The following is a 20,179-nucleotide window of genomic DNA, read 5'->3' as shown; positions in this document are numbered from 1 at the left end:
AAAATAAAATAAAATAAAATAAAATAAAATAAAATAAAATAAAATAACTGGCTGTACTCTTCAAAAACATTGAAGTCCACAAGGTAAAAAAAAACCCCAGACTCTTAACTATAGAAAACAAATTGGTGGTTGCCAGAGGGGAGGTAGGTGGGGGGATGGGTGAAATAGGTGAAGGGGATTAATTTAATTTAATTTAATTTAATTTAATTTAATTTTCTGATTTTCATCATTATTCCATGGCTATATAAAAAAATATTCTTGTTCATAGAAAATATACACTGAAGTATTTAGAGACAAAGGAGCATCATATCTGTAGCTTAGTTTCAAATGTTTTGGGGGAAAATTTGCTTATGGGGAGGGAGACTGATAAAACAAATTTGGCAAAAACAATTGGGAAATTTGAGTGAAGGGCATATTGGAGTTCTTTATATGGTTCTAACTTTTCTGTATATTTGAAGTTATTTCAAAATTATAACTTACAGAAAAGAATGGAGAGAGGATTCTGAGAAGATGGTGTCAGTAGCAGCAGAGAATTTAAATCTCAAGTGTGCCTTGTGAAAATAGGGCAACTGGGAAGACAGAACCAAAATTTCATGGAGAACATTTACCAAGATAAGGTATCCTGCACAAACTCCAAAACATGACTGGGTGGGAAAAATTACCAACAGCTTCAACACCTGTGTGGTATCAGCAATTGTGTGGGTAGAATCAGAAGGAAGCATGGAGCTCTGCTGGCTCTGAGAATCAGAGAACCCAAAATCCATCTAAAAGTGCTCCCTAAAAAGATGGGAGGGCCAACCTGAGAATAGTAGTTGAACCTGGAGGCAGCTTTATAGGCTTCAAGTTGTGAGTAGGTGTAAGAACACTTGAGGAAATCCAGACCCTTCTGGAGTAGTCTGGGCCTCATGGATCCTCAAAACTAATCAAAACTCCCTTCCTAGAAAAAATTCTGCCTGACGAAAAGCTGTGGGAGTGGAACCCAAACTGAACAGGACGAAGCAAGAACAAAGGAAAGAGGAAGTCTCCATAAAATGGGGGAGAGGACCTATGAAATTTCTCAGAAAGAAAATCATGTTTTGATCACCTCACCACGATAAGAGAAGAAAGCTAGGAAAGCTATCCCGGTCTATCTTTCCCTTCTAAAGTAAGAAAAACTCAGGGTGCCTGGTGGCTCAGTGTATTGAGTGTCCCACTCTTGATTTCAGCTCAGGTCATGATCCCAGGGTCGTGAGTTGGAGTCCTGAGTCAGGCTCTGCACTGAGAGTGGAGCCTGCTCTCTGTCTCCCTCTGCCCCTCTCTCCCACTCATGTTTTCTCTCTCTCTCTCTCTCTCAAAAAAAAAAAAAAAAAAAAAAAAAAAATAATATAAAAATAATAAATATAAATATATATATATATATAGATATATATATATATGTTAAAAAAATAAAATAAGGAAAACTCATCTAAAGTAAAGATGAGCAATGGACAAGGACTGCAGTTGAATCCCACACAAAGTCATTGCAAGTCAAAGAGAATAAGGAAGAGAAAACACCATTTCAGATGGTGAAGGTATGCCAGAAAGCTGTACCTATAAAACAGGTGGAAAGCATAGCCTAATATTTCCAAATTTCAAATTATGAACATTTAAAAATCTATGAAAAAGGCCATAAATCAGAATTTTAAAAATTAAGAAATGAGGCTATTGGAGAAAATGAAGTTTTAAAAAAGAAATGGCAGAACTCAGGAAAAGATTACAAATAAATTTTAAAATTATGTTATAAAGGAATATTTAGTATGAAGGAAAAAAGGAAAATAGAAGATGGAAAGGAGAAAAAATTTAATCTGGGCAGGATATAAAAAAACAATTCTAGAAAAATGGATAGCTATAGGAAACAATAAAGAAGGGCCAACATAAGTATAAAGGGAATTCCTAAAGAAGATAACCAAGCATTGGAATAAACGAATGTTAAAAACTGTAAAGAAGGGTGCCTGGGTGGCTCAGCCAGTTAAGCATCCAACTTCAGCTCAGGTCATGATCTCACAGTCATTAATTCCAGCCCTGCTTTGCATGAGCTCGAGTCCCACTGTAGGCTCTTCAGTCTATCTCCCTCTTGCTGCATCTCATGAGATTCTCTCTCTCCCTCTCCCTCTGCCCCTTGCTCACTTGTGTGTGTGCTCTTTCTCTAAAAATTAAATACATACATACATACAATAAAAACTATAAGGAAAATTTCTGGAATTAAAAAAAGATTATTGAAGTTACATACTGAAAGATTACATCACATACCTGGGAAAGACTGGCCTACCAGACCCGTCTGTTAAAACTATTGGATTTCAAAGAAAAAGGAAAAAGAGTCAGGAATCCAGGCAGAAAAATGAAATTGCTGCAAAGGGAAGAATCCCTTTTATCATCAATTTTGCCAGAAGCCAAAGGAATAATATGGTTAAAACTGAAGGAAAAAAAACTGTAAGCCAAGGGTTTTATATTCAGCTAAACAGTCCTATAAGTATAAAGTCTGTGGACAAAGCATTATAAACCTGAAAGGATCCTAGAAGATCCTAGAGAATAAGCTTTAGAGAAAAACGGCTGGAGGACATTAATATAAAGACGAGTTGTGTATTTTTAATATATAAGTACCTGTAGAGCTAAAACTAAATGTTGTTTGTAAGGAAGGTAGTCTAGCTCATAATGACGATATGCTTTGACAATATAGATAAGTACCACGAACCAAAAATGGGATGAGAATGGGAAGAATAATGAAATAATGAAGTTAAACGAAAAGTAGATAATTAATTTTTTTATAGGTATTAACTAGGGTTTAGATTTTGGAGTTGGAAAAAGAGACGGAGAAGAAGATACCGGCTAATTTCAATATTGCTCATCACAGAGAACTAAGAGATGAAATTAGAAGAGGCTAATGGCATTATATAAATATATTAGTAAAGAGGAAACTATTAGAGCAACAAAAACCTGCTTTATTTGTTAAGTTTATTTATTTTAAGGGAGAGAGGGAGTGAGCGTGCTCATGAGAGAGCTCAAGTGGGGAAGGGGTAGAGAGAGAGAGGGAGAGAGAGAATCCCAATCAGGCTCTGCACTGTCAGCAGACCCTGGGATCATGACCTGAGCTGAAATCAAGAGTCAAATGCTCAATCAACTGAACCTCCCAGGCACCCCAAAACTGCTTTAGTTTATAGGCTATAAAATTTTAAATGGCTACCTATAGAAGAACAGAGGGAATGAGATGCAGGGAACAGAGGTAGAAGCTGGACTTCTGCAAATATATCATGGTTTTTAGATTTTTATTTGTTAGTTTTCAAACAAAATTAAGAAGCATCCCTGAAATTCAAACATAAAAGGACACAAATGAACCTAACAAGTTGATAACATAACTGCCCTGAAAGGGTAACATGACTGTCCTGCTACCTTATTTTAAAACATAGGAATTTGTCTCGACATCAATCATGAAATATGCCCTAAGGTAAAAGGAACTGTAAAAATAAATCTTTAACTGTTGCCAGCAATCTTATTGTTTGTGACAATATTAGTACTGTTATCTAAAATGGTTGTGTGTATATTAAAGCAAATGAGTAAGTTGTTATCATTGAGAAACAGGGTTTTTGGCACAGGAGAAAGGAAATACATACATGTGTAAGATGGATGAGGTTAAGTAAAAACCTGTGTTTCTGAATTTGAATCAGAAGTACTAGTATGAACTCATGATATGGTCTCTCCTTTAGCTCCATCTATTGAAAAGATTTAGGAAAAAACTTACCAAGCCATTAGCAATACTAATGGCACTAGCAGACTGACTACTAGTATACTGTGGTCTCTATTTGCTACTCAAAGGAACCTGACCTTCTGGAAAAATGGCTGATTCTATGTTGGAGACAAGAACTGAATGTGACGATGGGGTGCCTGGGAGGCTGAGTTGGTTAAGCATCTGACTCTTGATTTCAGCTCAGATCACGATCTCACAGTTGGTGAGTTTGAGCCCTGAATCAGGCTGTATGCTGACAGTGGGGAGGCTGCTTGGGATTCTCTCTCTCTTTCTCTCTCTCTCTCTCTCTGCCCCTCCCCTGTTCACACTCTATTTCTCTCTCTCAAAATAAATAAAATAAACATAAAAAAAAAAAAAAGAGAATGGAACCTGATGAATCTGGAATAACTTTTCATACCAGAAAGCAAGGAAGATGTCAGAGAGCACTTGGATTTTATCAAGAGAATTCAGGCTCCAACTCAAATTGGCTTTCACTGGCCAATGAACAATTTGAACACAAAGTTAGTAATGACAATAGGTTGAGGCAAATCAAATAGGTTTAAATTCATGAGCTCATGATTATGCTAAATGAAATCTCATTGATCATTATCATAGAATGCTAGGAGACCAACTCATTATATTGAAAATTGCTACATAAAGGTAAAAAAATGAAGACTTTATCTCATGTTTGTTTACATACAGTAGCCTAAGGTGCCCAAATAGCTGATGAGGAGAGGTTTCTTATTATAGAACTATTCCAGCTCTTTGGGGCGCCTGGGTAGCTCAGCCAGTTAAGCATCTGACTCTTGATTTCTGCTCAGGTCATGATCTCATGGTTTGTGAGATCAACCCTGTGTTGGGCTCTGCCCTGACAACGTGGAGTCTCCTTGGGATTCTCTCTCTCTCTCTCTCTCTCTCTCTCTCTCTCTCCCCCTCTCTCTTTGCCTCTCTCCCGCTCACGTGCACATGCTCTTGAGAGAGAGAGAGAGAGAGAGAGAAAGAAAGAAAGAAAGAAAGAAAGAAAGAAAGAAAGAAAGAAAAGAATAAAAAATGAAGAAGTATTCCAGCTCATAAACAGGGGTGCCTGGGTGGCTCAGTTGGTTGAGCATCATCCCACTTTTGATGCTCTTGATTTCAGCTCAGCTAGTGGGATCCAGTCCCACGTTGGGCTCTGAATTGAGGGTGGAGCCTGCTTAAGATTCTCTCTCCCTCCCTCTTCCCCTCACCCCTGCCCACACTCTCTCTCTAAAATAATTTTTAAAAAACCTCACCCATTAAAAAAAAGAAGAAGTATGTGATAATTAAAATATTATCACCTTGTTGGGGCACCTGGGTGGTTCAGTCAGTTAAGCATCCGACTGCTGCTCAGGTCATGATCTCACGGTTCGTGGGTTCAAGCCCTGCGTCAGGTTCTGTGCTGACAGCTCAGAGCCTGGAGCCTGCTTCAGATTCTGTGTCTCCCTCTCTCTCTGCCCCTCCCTCCCCCACTGGTGCTCTGTCTCTCTCCCTCTTAAAAATAAAGTATTTTAAAAATATATATATTATCACCTGGTTCCTAATGAATTCATGAAACTAGGCAATAATGACCAAAGGTGGCTATCATCACAAAAAGAGACAACCAGACACTATGTGCCTCCTGGTAAAATATACCACCACTTTCAATGTAGTATTGTCAAAACAGAAATCTGATCTATGTTTCCATACCTGAAAGGACTTTCCCCTTTCTTTCTGCCTATCCAAGTTCTGCTTATCCATTATGACCTTTCAAGCTTCATTGCCTCCAACAAAGCTATCTGTGGGATGAATGACTTCTCTAAGGTTCTTGTAGTACTCGGAACAGTGCCGTCCAAAGAAAACATAATATGACCCACATATGTGTTTTTAAATTTTCTAGTGGCTACTTTAGAAAGTACAAAGAGGGGTGCCTGAGTGGCACAGCTGGTTAAACATCTGACTCTTGATTTTGCCTCAGGTCATCATCTCATGGTTTGTGGGATTGAACCCTATTGTCGGGTTCTGCCCTGACTAGTGCAGAGCTTGCTTGGGATTCTCTCTCTCTCTCCCCCTCTCTCTCTGCTCATCCCCCACTTGCTCGCATGTGCTCGCTCTCTCTCTCAAAATACTTAAAAAAAATAAAATAGTACAAAGAAACAAAGTTAGTTTTATTACTATATTGATTTAACTTAATATATCTAAAATATTATCATTTAAACATATCAATAAAAAATATTAATTACACATTTCATGTCTTTTTATACTGTCTGAAATCTGGTGTGTAATCTATACTTACAGTACATCTCATTTTGTGACTGGCCACATTTCAAGTGCTCAATAGCCACGTGTAGATAATGGCTACCATATTGGACATCACACACTTACAGAATCCATTATATAATTTAGCACATGACTGTCAGGTCTAGGCAGGAAGAAGATGGGTTCTTTATAAAATCAGACCTGTAACTGAAGTAATGTCAGCCCCTAAACATCCTTATAATATGTTGATACTGCTTTTTCAGAGACAGAGAGGAAAATGCGGGAGGTGACTGCTATGGACAGAATGTGTCCCCCTCTGCCACCAAATTCATGTTGAAGCCTAATCCCCCACGTGACAGTATTTGGAGGGGAATTAGATCATGAAGTTGGAGCCCTCATGATGAGATTAGTGCCCTTAAAAATGACGGCAGAGAGCTTGTTTCTCTCCCTGATCTCTGGGCCATGAGAAGACACAGCTGTCAGGCACTGTCTACAAGCTAGGACTCCAGCTGTCACCAGGCACCAAATCTGCTGACACTGTGATCTTGGACTATCTAGCCTCCAGAATTGTGAGAAATGAGGTCTGTTTTTTAAGCCACCCAGTCTATGGTATTCTGTTCAGCCAGATAATGTGCTAATGAGATGATTTCCTCCTCACAAACAAGCAGGTCAGTAAGAGGAAGTATGAAGTATGAAGCCAGCAGAGGGGGCTTCTCTGCCTCAGTATGTAAGGAACACAGGAAGAGTACATCTCAGACTGGGGGAGCTGAGGCTATCACATCCAAGGTTTTAATTCTTTTATGTAACCAGTAACGTGTGGTTAGAAGTTACTACTGGAACATCCTGATATGTATTTCATCGTTCATGAGAATAGGATAGGCTTTTGGAATCTGGATCCAAGAGGCAGTATAACTGGTTCTAGATCTGCAACTACTGGTTGATACGAATAAAGCCAAGGATTGTTCCTTGGGCATAGAAAAGCATATGTCATTAAAAGATACATGTCTCCATTGAATAAACAAAAGAAGTATGTCCAGGGAAACATTTCAATTTTAAAAATCTATGGTGACCAATGTATTCTGTTACTGAAAGCCTCCAAGAAGACATCTTGTTGCATGGTAATTTGATTTTTATTTAAAAGCTCCTTGGGGCGCCTGGGTGGCGCAGTCGGTTAAGCGTCCGACTTCAGCCAGGTCACGATCTCACGGTCCGTGAGTTCGAGCCCCGCGTCAGGCTCTGGGCTGATGGCTCGGAGCCTGGAGCCTGTTTCCGATTCTGTGTCTCCCTCTCTCTCTGCCCCTCGCCCGTTCATGCTCTGTCTCTCTCTGTCCCAAAAATAAATAAACGTTGAAAAAAAAAATTAAAAAAAAAATAAATAAATAAAAGCTCCTTATCAGCATCTAGCCCAAGTTTAAACATTTGATTATTGCCACCACCTGTCTCTACAAGAGTATTCTTATTTCTCAATAAACCTGCTTTTGTGCCCTCTGTCCCAGTCAAACATATGCCTGGTGACTTTCTCAACAAGGTGATTTCCTTCTAGTTTAGTTCCAGCCCTGTAGTTCTAGAACACTCTGTTTGCCAAAGTAAAACCCTACTCCCCTGGAAAGGAGTCTCCAGATACTTCCCCTCCAGGGAAATGAAATGACTCATGACCTTGCCTAACCTGTAACTTGATCTTTATTTTCATTTTTCTTCTTTAAAGCAGTCACTCCATTCTTTCAGGTTTTTTTTTTTTTCTTAATGGCAGCTTCATATTTACATTAGTCTGCCTAGAAGGCCTGTGAGACCTTTCCTGATGCTGACCTCAGCTAATTAGCATGACAAATGCTTGGCTAACTAGTTCCTTGGGACAGTGTTTGGTAAGGGAGATGCAGTGGCTGACAGGAAAGATTAGGGGCAAAGGCTCCCAAAGCAGCTTCCTCTCCTCCCCAAAGCCTAAACTGAGAATAGCTTTTCTCCTCCAAACTGAAGAAAAAATAAAGGCAAACAGAACAATGGCTTGATGAGAAATGGAAAAAAGATTAAAACTCACAAAGTTATACTTTATTACGTCTTTTTCTAAACCAAATTCTTTGTGGCACTGAAGAGCAATAGGTGAGAAATGACCCCTACAGGGAAGGAATCCCTGACCAACACTTTGTCAGATTAAAGGAAAAAGGTCCTGGCCAAGCTTTTGCTCTTGGGTTCATAGATCTTCACTTAGCAGACCCCTTCAGTAATGATGGCAAAACTGCTTCTCATGAATAACAAGAATTTAGAGTGGGAGGCTAGCATTTGGGGTAGGGAAGTAGCCAATAAGATGGTGATAAGGCAGGGCCTAAATAGTAGTGCCACCATCTTGAAATTTCCCTTGGTGGGGAACAGTCGGTAAACGTTATGACAGTATTGCCTAGATTTCTGCTTTCATCTATCACTTACCCTGTGCTGTTCTGTAATTCCATTATGCTATTCCAAACCTTCAATGAAATCCTGCTATCTCCAAAAGCATTGTGTTCATGTTATCGTAAGGTGGGATTGCTAGTATAAACACTTGAGTTATCTACCAGTCCCATGGTTCCCAAATGTATTTCTCAGACTAGTGTGAACTTTTAGGGACCGCTGGGGTTGTCAACTTTTTATTGTATTATGCAAAGATATTTTACAAACTAATTTTTCATAAAACAAAAGGATTTATTTAATAAAGGTACCATTGTTTCATAAAATAAAAGGTATTTAAAAAAATTTTTTTTAAATGTTTATTTTTGAGAGAGAGAGAGAGAGTGTGTGAACAAGAGAGGAGCAGAGAGAGAGAGAGACAGAATCTAGAGCAGGCTCCAGGCTCTAGCTGTCAGCACAGAGCCCGACATGGGGCTTGAACCCACAAACCATGAGATCATGACCGGAGCTGAAGTCAGATGCTTAACCAACTGAGCCACCCAGGTGCCCCAATAAAAGGTATTTAAACATGTAGACAGGCACCATGGAAAGGGACTAATTTCATAACAACTGTTAAAAATATTTTTATCTGGAATGGTCTCATACTCTGAACCAATTAAAAAGTACATATTCTATTTTATTTAGTTTTATTCCAGGTTCCTCAAATCTTTCTTTACTTATTTATCCACTTTTCAAAGACATTAGTAAACCTCTCATGTGCCAAGCACTGTGCTAGGTACTGGAATATGGAGATGAATGTGACTCTGCCCTGTCCTCAATCTCTCACACTGTTCTAGGGAAAGTCAAGCAAGCAGTGCACCTGTGCTGTGGTAGAGAAACTCACGAAATATTAAAGGCGAAAAGCCAAGCAACAGTTAAAAAAGCCAATCTATTTCTTCTATTTTAATGTTTATTTATTTATTTATTTATTTATTTATTTATTGAGAGAGAGAGGGAGGGAGAATTGATTGAGGGAGGGGCGGAGAGAGGGAGAGAGAGAGAGAATCCTAAGCAGGCTCCTTGCGGTCAGTGCAGAGCCTGACATGGGGCTTGGTCCCACGAACAGTGAGATCATGACCTCAACTGAAATCAAGAGTCGGACGCTTAACCAACCGAGCTGAGCGATCCCCCAGGCGACCCCCCAACACGGTCAATCCATTTCTAAGCAGAAGTGCAAGGAACTACTAAAGCCTGATGTCAGAACTTTGCACATACCATTTGAGTTTCCTTACTGATGATTTAGGGGGAAACTGACAGGATACCCCAGAGATCATGGAATTTTTTTCTGATCAAATTATAGGGCTAGTAACACAACTCATGTGCATGTCAGCTGGCCCATACTGCACACTGGACAGGAAGAGATGAGTTGTATGGAACTGGGGCGATAAAAGCTGCCCCTCCTACTTGTTCACAATAGAATGGCTCTGCAGAGTCACCCTGCTCACTTCAGGACATACAACCTGAAGGTCAGCAGAGGACAAGCCAGGGTCAGGGCTCTGCTGCCACGGTGACAGCACCTTAGGATTTGGTGCCAGCCTGGGGCAGGTACACTGGGGATTTTTTTTTTTTTTCTATGCCCTAGAGGGTACCATATTAGAAGGAAAGACCTAACTGTGCATTTTGTTTTTACATTATATAATCAGAATATATGTATCAAAGGGATAGTTGCTGTGACAGTCATTTCCTCCCCTTGTGTCACCTCCGTTCTTGACAGAAATAGGTCTAGAACTTTCAGACAATTACCCACCCTTATTTCACATCAAAACCTCCATAGATCAGCTGCTGGCTGCAGTTCAGACATCTCTGGCCGGGTCTTGTGGCTTTCCCTGAAGCACATACGTGTGACAGTAGTACAAAAACACAGGAAATGACTATTGAACACACAGAGGCTCGGCAGGCAGCTTGCGTCCATTCTCACACATTCCTATTTTAGATTCTGAGCAGCTCTCCCTCCCCATGCGCTATGAAATAGAAGGGTCTGGCCGAATCATCCAAATGAAATGAGGTTCCTTCTCCGCAGGGGATTAGAAACAGCGGTGCGGACCTTTCCCTCCGCAACCCTAGAAACCTTGAGTTTCCTAGAGAAAGGCCCACCAGGGGGCAGGAGCCACGGAAGGTGCAGGGAACCTGCGCCTCTACAAAGCCCCGAAATGCCAGGGGACCAGGCCAGGGAAGGTGCGAGATGAACCGGAGTTGTCCCGGAGGCCGCTTGCGGGGGATTGCGGCAGCTCTGGCAGGGCAGTGATTGCTTTGAAGAGAAAAGGGAGCGAGGGTCCTGTGGTCCCCAAAGGCTCCCGAGGTCAATTCCCGGGGGACCCAAAGGAGCGACGGGGCTCTGAGATCTGGCAAGTTCCTGGGAGTCGAGCGAGGAGAGCGAGTGTCTTACCTGGCCAGGCTGGCTGGTGTAGTTGAAGGAGTAGATGTTCTCGGTGCTGAGGCTCACCACCCCGCTGTAGACGCGATCGAAATCGGCACCCCTGGCGGGGTCGCGGGGGTCTCCGCGCGCCAGGGGTTGTGCGGGGCGCGGGGGTGCCGTCGCCCGCAGGAGCCAGGGCAGCAGCGCACAGAGCAGCGCCAGCCGCGGGCAGCCCCGCATGGTGGGCGCCGCGCCCCTGCCGCGAAGCAGAGCCGCCCTGGCGAGGGGGCGAGCGCAGAGCTGGTCCTTCCAAAGCCTCCTGCGGGCCCCGGCGCTACAGCGCAGCGCGGACGATGCCAGGGAAGCCCCACCGGCGAGTGCTGGCAACGCGCGCGCGGGCGAAGGGTCTGATCAAATATTGATGCAGCCGCCTGGGGTCTCCGCGGGAGGTCGCGGGCCGAGAGTAGTGAAGGCGGGGGGTAGGGGGGTCTCGGGCTGCTGCTGTGCTCTCCGGCTTCTACATCGTTTTCCTTCCCCCTTTCTCATTTCTGAGAATCCCCCACTTACCCAGCTAGAATTTCAACAGATCTCTTCCCTACTCAACCTCAAAAAAAAAAAAAAAAAAAAAAAAAAAAAAAAAAAAAAGGCATAAGATACATTAGAAATGTTCACTAGTCTTAAAGAGTCAACCTGACCAGCCACCGAACAGGAAATAACAGTCTGTTTCAAGTAAATGTGTACCCTGGCTGCAAGAGAAGAAATAGAAAGCAACAGAGCCTGTCCCCAAAGAGGGTGCACGAGTTCGCTTTTCCTGTCTGCTACCTGCAGAGAACTCCTGCCCATCTGAATGATGGCTATTAATGCTCAGTTCTTCCTTCTCTAACAGCAACCCTTCCCAGACACCTGTTTTATTTCCTTATCATCTTCTCTTCTCCAGAAGTGCTTCACATCATCGCTTTCTCTCTCCCTCGCTGTATGTATTAAATATGTACAGTCATAAAAGCAATGAATAGACAGGGTAAAGGAGACAATTTCGAACACCGCCTGAAGTCTGTTCCCGGAAGTTGTCAAGGACGACTCAGCGCAGCAAGGTTTATGCAGTGGGCATTTCTTTCCGCCCCAAGTTCTTGCCTACTTTACCTCTGCAATGATTTCTTAAATTCTGGGAGAATCCCTGGGATTCGGGATTGTTTTTCAAAAGAGAGAAACCACAGTCCATCATTAAAAGGAAATACCCTTCTGGCAAAATTTAGGGGATTCAATTTAAACACTTGAAGAGGCAGATGAAGGGTGAGGTGGGCAGAGGATCCCAGGGAAGTCTTTGTGGAATGTCGAACAATCACACTTCAGGTGTAGAAGAGGACTTACTGTTTTATTTCAGCTTCAAGTTATTTGTAAACTAGAAAATAAAATAATTGCATTGAACCTGAAGGAACATTTAAAGAGAAGCCACGGGGGCGCCTGGGTGGCGCAGTCGGTTAAGCTTCCGACTTCAGCCAGGTCACGATCTCGCGGTCCGTGAGTTCGAGCCCCGCATCAGGCTCTGGGCTGATGGCTCAGAGCCTGGAGCCTGTTTCCGATTCTGTGTCTCCCTCTCTCTCTGCTCCTCCCCCGTTCATGCTCTGTCTCTCTCTGTCCCAAAAATAAATAAACGTTGAAAAAAAAAATTAAAAAAAAAATAAAGAGAAGCCACAAAGAAGAGATGATGTTCAAAGAGTTAAGTTACAGATTGAAATCCTAGCATTTACTGTTCAAAGAAAGGTTTTTTTTTTTAATTTAAACTTCATTGAATTCCTATAACTTACTAAAATATCAAAAATGAGTTCCAAACATTTGGTATAATGTTTTATAACTGTGCAATCAGAAACCAATGCTGATGGAAGATTGAGTTAGAGACTCCTTATTAGGATAATTTTCACTTAAAAAAATAAAGTTTAAAGTGCAGCTCATTGTTTTGAGAAATAAAATAATTTCATCCAGAATTTGAATGATATTAAACTGCTGTATTTCAAATGTCTATGCCTCTTGTTAGGATTTAACAAAATTTCATAAACTTGAAGTTTCTAAAGTTCTTCCAGTTTAACTGGACTGGCCAGTTGAGGCACCCTCTAAGGGACAGGGTCATGGAGTTCTGCTCAATACAAGAGATAAGGAACTCCTTATCCTTCTTTTGGGGGCAAGTGGCTACTTATTAGAATGATATTTCACATTCTAAATTGGAATCTGCCTCTCTTCCACTCACTGGCATGAATTCTGCCCTCTGGAGCCATAGGACTAAACCTAATCCTTCTTCCACATGACAGCCTTGTAGGTATTTGAAGGAGCTATGACCCTAACTGTAAGTAATGAAATTAGAAGCGATGAGAACAGATCCTTTATCTTAGCAAAGAACCCAAAATATTTACTTTAAAGCCATTATAGATGATATATATACTAATTTGAATGATATATTACAAATCACTCTATACTGTGATCTAATCGTCATTCCACAGAATGACCTTAGGTAATTAACCTCCCAGGATCACAAGGGTGCTGTAAGGATAAGGGGGGTGGGAAGAAGAACGTATTTGACATTGTATTAGAAAGTTGAAAATGTCATATATGGCCAAATATTGTTATTGTATGACTCCTAGTTCAACAGCTAAAAAGTTAAATATGGTCCATCAGCCAGGCTTGTAAAATATCTAACAATCCCAAGCTTGCACTGTGAGAGGCTAAATACACAAACAGATCATGACCAGACCATATATGAAAATAGACCTCTGACCCCAACCTCTACAGCAACTGGTCCCGGAAGACAAAACACAATCTCTGTAGCAAATGGCCCAGAACAATCAGGACTTGGTCAGTGACTGCCAGCTTCCCCAATTTTTGCCTCTGCTTCCAGCTCAGGATCAACTGGAGGAAGCTAAATATGCTCTACAAACCATAAAATGGCCCACTTCTAGTTAGCCTGCTCGCAGCTTCTCTGTGCTACCTAGGTCCAATCAGAGTATTTCTGAAACCTTCCCTTTTTTTCATTATAAAGCTTTCCCAGTCCCCTGCCTGCCTTTGAGTCTTGGTTAAACCCAAGTGATGGTGGCTTGCTACAGCAAGCTCTGAATAAAAAACCTCTGTTTTCATTTGAGTGGTTTTTGTTTATGTCCCTAGTTTTCCTTGAAGGTTCCGATGAGATGTTGTCTGCACTGCCTATCACCGTGGACTCCATCCTTTAACCAGATGTGATACACACCAAGGCCCCTGCGCCTTACCCCTCGCAGTGTTGAGTGTGTGTTGACATGGTAAGTGAGCTTTGTGTCTGAGCTCCCTTTTCCTCGCTTTTGAGTTCTGTGGCTACCCAGTCTCAGTTGGATACGTGGGTTTTGTTATTGGTTCCCATTTGTTTGGCATCTTTGGTGGAGTCAGGCTGTTCTTTTTCATCCCTTTTTACTCTCTCTTCTGCTTCTGTTTTGTGCTATGTTGTCTAAAAGTATTGTTTGTCACAACGTAGAACGCTGGGCCAGCATTCTTCTGGACAAACTTTGCTTTGGATCGCCTATTCTTTGTTTCATTTGTTTTGTCCTTAGAGTTTGGTTTTGATCCACAGAGAGCATTCTGTTTTTCCACCTGCCTTCAGGTGTGGGTCGTTGGGTCTACATTTGGAGGCAGCTACCTTCAAGTCGGGATCTCAAGACTCGAAGTGCACAAGCATCGTTTTCAGTTGCCAGCTCTTACAGGCTCAGCTAAGTCTAATTTTTCTCTTCCTTTTGGAGAAGTTCCTGATAAGTGTCTGCTCACTACAGTTCTAATTATTATTTTTTAATTAATTAACTTATTTTGAGAGAGACAGAGATAGTACAAGTGGGGGAGGGCCAGAGAGAGAGAGAGAGAGAGAGAGAGAGAGAAAATCCCAAGCAGACTCCATGCTGCCAGCACAGAGCCCAATGCAAGGCTCGAACCCATGAAGCCATGAGATCATGACCTGAGCTGAAACCAAGAGTCAGACGCTTACCCGACTGAATCACCCAGGCCCCCCTACAGTTCTAATTCTTACACCTATGTTTCAAGTGACATAACTTCACCAAGGATGACCTGGGCCTTCAATGGCCACTTTGTGGGACACTAGACTTGAACAAAATCATTTGACAGGTGTCTTAAAAAAGAAAAGGAACAAAGTTTTCTCAGATCCAACGGGGCCTACTTTTTGACTGGTTTGCAGAGGCCTTCAAATGAAATTTTGTGTTCAAAAATTGTTTCACTAAAATATTCTTTGGTCAAAGCTAGTGAAAAACTTGGCAAACTTAAACAATAATCTAGATTCATTTCCATAGTAAGCCTTCCCCCTCCTGGTCCTCCAGTTGCCTTCCTGTGGCCCCCTTCCCCCTAATATTCCTCCTTCTGCACCTCCTCCTTCCTCTTTCCCTTGTCCAGACCTCCTATCTTTTCCCAACAACTCTCTAAAACCTCCAAATGCTAATTGCCTCCAATGGTCTATCCCTCCCATAAGCCAGGTATGCAGATGACTATAGAATTTAAACCTCAGACCCAAGATGAATTAGAAAGATTTTCCTAATCCCAAACAAGGCTAGCAAAGATTCATAGAAGAATCTGTAATTCTTTGGGTGCACATAACCCAGAGTTGCCTAACCTATATCAATTTGTATGCATGTTGATCAGAACCTCCAGTGCTAAATCCTGGATAACACAAGCTGATTGGACCGATCTGGAGAGGGACCTACAGGATTCCTCTCTCCACAAAAAGCCTTAGGGTCAGGAAATGGGCTTGAAAAATAAGTCAAAGTCTTCTTAAAGCCATACCTGAAACATTTTTAATAAAAGTTGATTACATCATAATTCAATCGTGCAAACAAAAAGATGAAACTACAGGAGATTTCAGGATAAATAAAAGTGCCTTTTGTCGGCACTAATCTTGCTGTATTAAATCCTGTCATCTTTGCTTAACCTCTTCTTTGGAGAAAATATAGAACACGAGTGTAGGTATTTCAGATAACTCACAGATTTGTCCCTATCTCCCAGCCCTTAACTATAACTCTTGGGTCCTTGATCAAAAAACATCGTTTCCTGCTCTGTGATACCACATCTACAAATTTATTAGCGAGAGATATACTTCACAAATAGAACTGTAATATTAAAAACGGACACCAGAGGGACTATTTCTTGAGGTTTCAGAGGACTTGTCAATTCCTGATCAACTTGCGTCTGTTCTATATAATCCTTTCCTTCTCCACTATACTTAATGTATACTCCAGATACAGATCTTGAGATTGTACTTGACACTCTATGGGCTAATGTTCCCATGGACATAGGAAAAATAATTGGAACAGAATCTATTAAAGTTCAGATAGATGTTACCAAACTGTTACCCACATATCACCAAGGGTAGAAACCTAAGCCAAAAAGTCTTTACGTTTTTAGTTGAGGGCCTTATATTGAGAGTCTTTTCATAACGTGCCCTAATCCTTGTAACATTTCTGTCCTGCCAGAAATGGACAGAATATATTGATTTATTCAAGATCTCAGGATATCAATACAATTGTTATCTTTCCTTCCCCATTGGTACCTAACCCAAATATCATCCTGTCATAAGTTCCTCCCCAAGCCACCTCCCTCAATGTAGTGGATCATTGCTGTGCCTTTTCGGGGTGTATCCCTACACTGAACAGTCAGTATTTTTTTTGCCTTCATCTGAGAGGACATGGATATACATGGATAGCTAGGCCCTAAGGGTTTTTTGAAAGCCCCCTCCTATTTTCTTAGGTCCTTAATCAAGAACGCAAAGATACGAGTTTCCCTTGTGGTTTATTTCCGATATAATATATAGATGATTTCCTACTTTGTTAGAGAAGTCTACAGCTCTCAGTCTTAGCAGAAAAAAGGCATAATGTCTCAAAAAAGATAAATTACAATTTTGTGAAAACATAGTAGTATATTTAGGGTAGGGAGGGAAAAACATTCTCTCATGACAGGGTAAAGACAATCCACGACTATCGTGGACCTCTCACAAAACTACAACTGAGATGACATCTGGGTCTCACTGGATATTTCAGACAATGGGTGCAATTTTTTTCTGAGACTGTGGCACCTCTTTATGAAATGGCTAAGTCTTCAGTAAGATCCACTGTCTTCTGGGGTCCCAGGTTTTACACAAGCTTTCTTTAACCTGAAGAAGGCTCTTCGACAGTCTGCTTCTCTTGACATCCGTAACAAAAGAAACCCTTTTGCCTATTTGTGCATGAGTGTTCTGGGGCTTAAAGCCTTGGAGTTTTAATTCAATTTCATGGAAACCATCAAAAACCCATCACTTGCTGTAGCCTCACCCTCACCCCATTGCAAAGGCTGATACCCTTTGTGTTAGGGCAATACTGCCACTGCAAAACTTGTCGATGCTTCTGGGGAATTAGCTCCAGGTTCCCTGTTAGACTTTATGGTTCCTCATGCAGTACAGACTTTACTGCTGACTGAAAACACACAACACCTTTCAGTGAGTTGATTAACCTCTTATGAATTTCTGTTGACCCTCTCCCTCTTACATTACTATTGCTGCAACACCCTAAATCCTACCACTCTTGTGTTCTGAAGAAGAGGAACCCCATAACTGTGTTACTTCAGTGATGGGACTTTCCTGTACTTTGCTTGGCTTTATTAGAGACTTACATTGAGAATCTTGACCTAATATTTGTTCATGGGTCATACTTCAAAATTGAAACTGAAGTTATCAAGCCTATCTCTAATGCTGTCACTAATCTAAACTGTCCTTTATAGGATAGTCCTCTATCTGAGGTAAAGTTAGTCCATATGGCAGAATTGATAACACTTAGAACTTGTTAACCAGCCAAAGACAAGAGAGTAAACATGCATGCAGATAGCAGGTATGCTTCTGGAGTAGTACGTGATGCTTTTAGAAACAAAAAGGTTTCCTCACCTCTGCTTTCCTCACCACCCCATCGAAAGTGGACAAATAGCTCAGGAATTTTTAGATGCATTTCTACTTCCTAGTGAGACAGCTATTGTAAAGATTGAGGCCCATGGTAACAGAGATAATATGGAAGTTAAAGGACATGCTTTGGCATATCATTTTGCCAAGAAGCCAACAAGCTGTCTTAACCAAGTTTATGATACTAACTAAACCCCCAAAGGATAAATCTCTGGATTGAGTCAAAGAGGCTATCATCAAATACTCACATTTAGCCTCTGATTTGGAAACAGAAGAATGGAAAAATGCAGCATACCCTTCACTAAGATAATCCTCAGCATGCTCAAGAAGGCCATTTGGTGGCACCAGAAGATTTCATGGATATTAGCTGAATTTCTCCATGAAGCACTCATCAGGGTAAAGACAAATTGCTTACTATTTCAAACCAACACTGGTGGGGAAACTTTAAAAAGGCAGTGGAGATTATTTGTGGGTTATGTGTTACTTGTGAACAGCATATCCTGGAAAAACTGTAAAGATGAGGCATGGCAGGAACCAAAGCCTCAAGGATCCTTTGAATACCTTCAGATGAGTTTTATCCAGCAATCACTCTCCACAGGATTTGTTTATTTTTAGGATGGGTTGAAGCATTTTCTTGCTGAAAATCTTGGCTGAAATTTTTTTCAGTCTCTGAAAAGCTACTTCATTTTGTTTCCAACCTGGGACATAGCAATTTTTATATTAAATGACCAAGACATGGTTTATATGAATCCTTTTAAAAGAACTTTGTAAGGCATTACCCTTTCTCAAAAACTGTGCTGTCCTTACCACCTACAAACTTCTGTAAAAATCCAAAGAAACATGGTGTCCTTTAATTAAAATTAGCAAAACTTTCAGAAATACTCGAGCTTCCTTGGGTAAAAGTACTCCCACTAGCCCATATGGCCATCTGATCCATTTCCTCAGGGACACATTGGTTATGTCCTTATGAACTGTTAACAGGAAGGCCCATACATTTAGAAATTATATGCCTGATATTAGACTCTTCTCTGCTGCACGGATATGTGGCAAAATATTGCAAGAGATTCATGTACTATACCCAGTCCTATCATGAACAGCTTAAGCCCGGCTTCCCACAACACTTCTAAAATAGGCTCTTTATGGCCATTACCCAGAAATTTCATGTTGGAAGAGACATTGGATAAAAAATGCTCTTAAACCTCACTGAAAGAGATCTTATCAGATATTATTACAAATCTTGCCAATATGGAAAAGAATCAATGTCATTAAAAGATATAAGCAGTTGTGGAAACAAAGTCAACTGATATGAGAACAAACAGACTATTTATTCAGAACTTAATATAGGGAGGATTTCGGCCACTATCACTTGCATTTGTCAGAGACTCAAAGACAGGAGGGGAGTGGAAAAGGTTTATAGTGAAATAAACTGTAAAGGGAAGACTTCAAAAACACTGATTCGAAGTTGGAATGGGGAAGCTGGAGGTAGACTAAGTAGAAGCAGGATATCTTATGGTTTGGGGAACACATTTGGCTCACATTTGGACCACCCAGAGAGAGCTATATAAACAGCTTTCTTAGTATAACTGACATATTTCTTAGTATAACTTCACATATTTAAAGCACACATATCACCTGTGTTATATACATACATATCCATGAAATCATTACCTATATATTCATTACTCTCTAAAGTTTCCTTCCTCCTTTATCTCTCTCTCCTGCTTCCTTCCTTGTTTCCTTTCTATTCCCAAGTGACAGCTGGTCTGTTTTCTGTCACTATATTAGTTTTCATTTTCTAGAGTTTTATATGAATGGATCCACACAGTATGTACTTTTCTTTAGTTTGGCTTCTTTCGCTCAGCATAATTATTTTGTTAGAAGAGTTTTGTTAAAAATTTTCTAAGAATTTTTACATCTATATTCATAAGAGATATTGGTGTGTAGTTTTTTCTTTTTTTGCTTGTTTTTTTTTTTTTTTTGCTTTGTTTGTTTGTTTCTTTTTTTTTTTTTTTTTATTTTTTGTAATGGTCTGGTTTAGGTATCAGGGTAATGGTGGCCTCAGAGTGTGAGTTGGGAAGTATTCCCTCCTTTTCCATTTTTTTTGAGACAGTTTGTTTAGAATTGGTGATATTTCCCCCCCCAAATGTTTGTCGAATTCATCAGTAAAGCCATCTGGGCCTGTAGTTTTCTACGTGGGAAGGTTTTTTTGTAACTGAAATTTAAATTTCTTTAATAGATACAGAGTTATTCATTCAGGTTATGCATTTTTTTTTTTTTGAGAAAGCTTTGGTAATTTATGTCTTTCAGGAAAGTGGTTCATTTTATCTATATTATCAAATGTATTACCATACAGTTGTTCAAAATACATTCTTTTCATCTATAGAATATTTCACCTTTCTCATTTCTGATATTGGTAGTTTATAGATAATTTTCCTGATTAATTTGTTTAGAGGTTTAGCTATTAATCTTCTCAAAGATT

At 40.6% G+C, this 20,179-nt stretch overlaps 1 protein-coding gene across 4 annotated transcripts in view; it reads right to left on the bottom strand.

Annotated features, from left to right (window-relative positions):
• The window catches only part of SIDT1 (SID1 transmembrane family member 1), a 111,891-nt gene extending 100,510 nt beyond the window's left edge, over positions 1 to 11,381 (bottom strand). For all 4 annotated transcript variants that reach the window (XM_040484530.1, XM_040484531.1, XM_040484532.1 and 1 more), the window contains exon 1: positions 10,797 to 11,381. In XM_040484530.1, the coding sequence (XP_040340464.1) occupies positions 10,797 to 11,006 (210 nt within the window). In that variant the 5' untranslated portion in view covers positions 11,007 to 11,381. The remainder of the gene's footprint in view (positions 1 to 10,796) is intronic.
• Between the last annotated feature and the right edge of the window lie 8,798 nt (positions 11,382 to 20,179).

This window comes from Herpailurus yagouaroundi, unplaced genomic scaffold, assembly GCF_014898765.1.
Source record: "Herpailurus yagouaroundi ecotype Mexico unplaced genomic scaffold, PumYag 162, whole genome shotgun sequence".
In the NCBI taxonomy this organism is placed as follows: domain Eukaryota; kingdom Metazoa; phylum Chordata; class Mammalia; order Carnivora; family Felidae; genus Herpailurus; species Herpailurus yagouaroundi.
The sequence above is the reverse complement of the archived record's forward strand: the minus strand, read 5'-3'. Positions and strand labels throughout refer to the sequence as shown.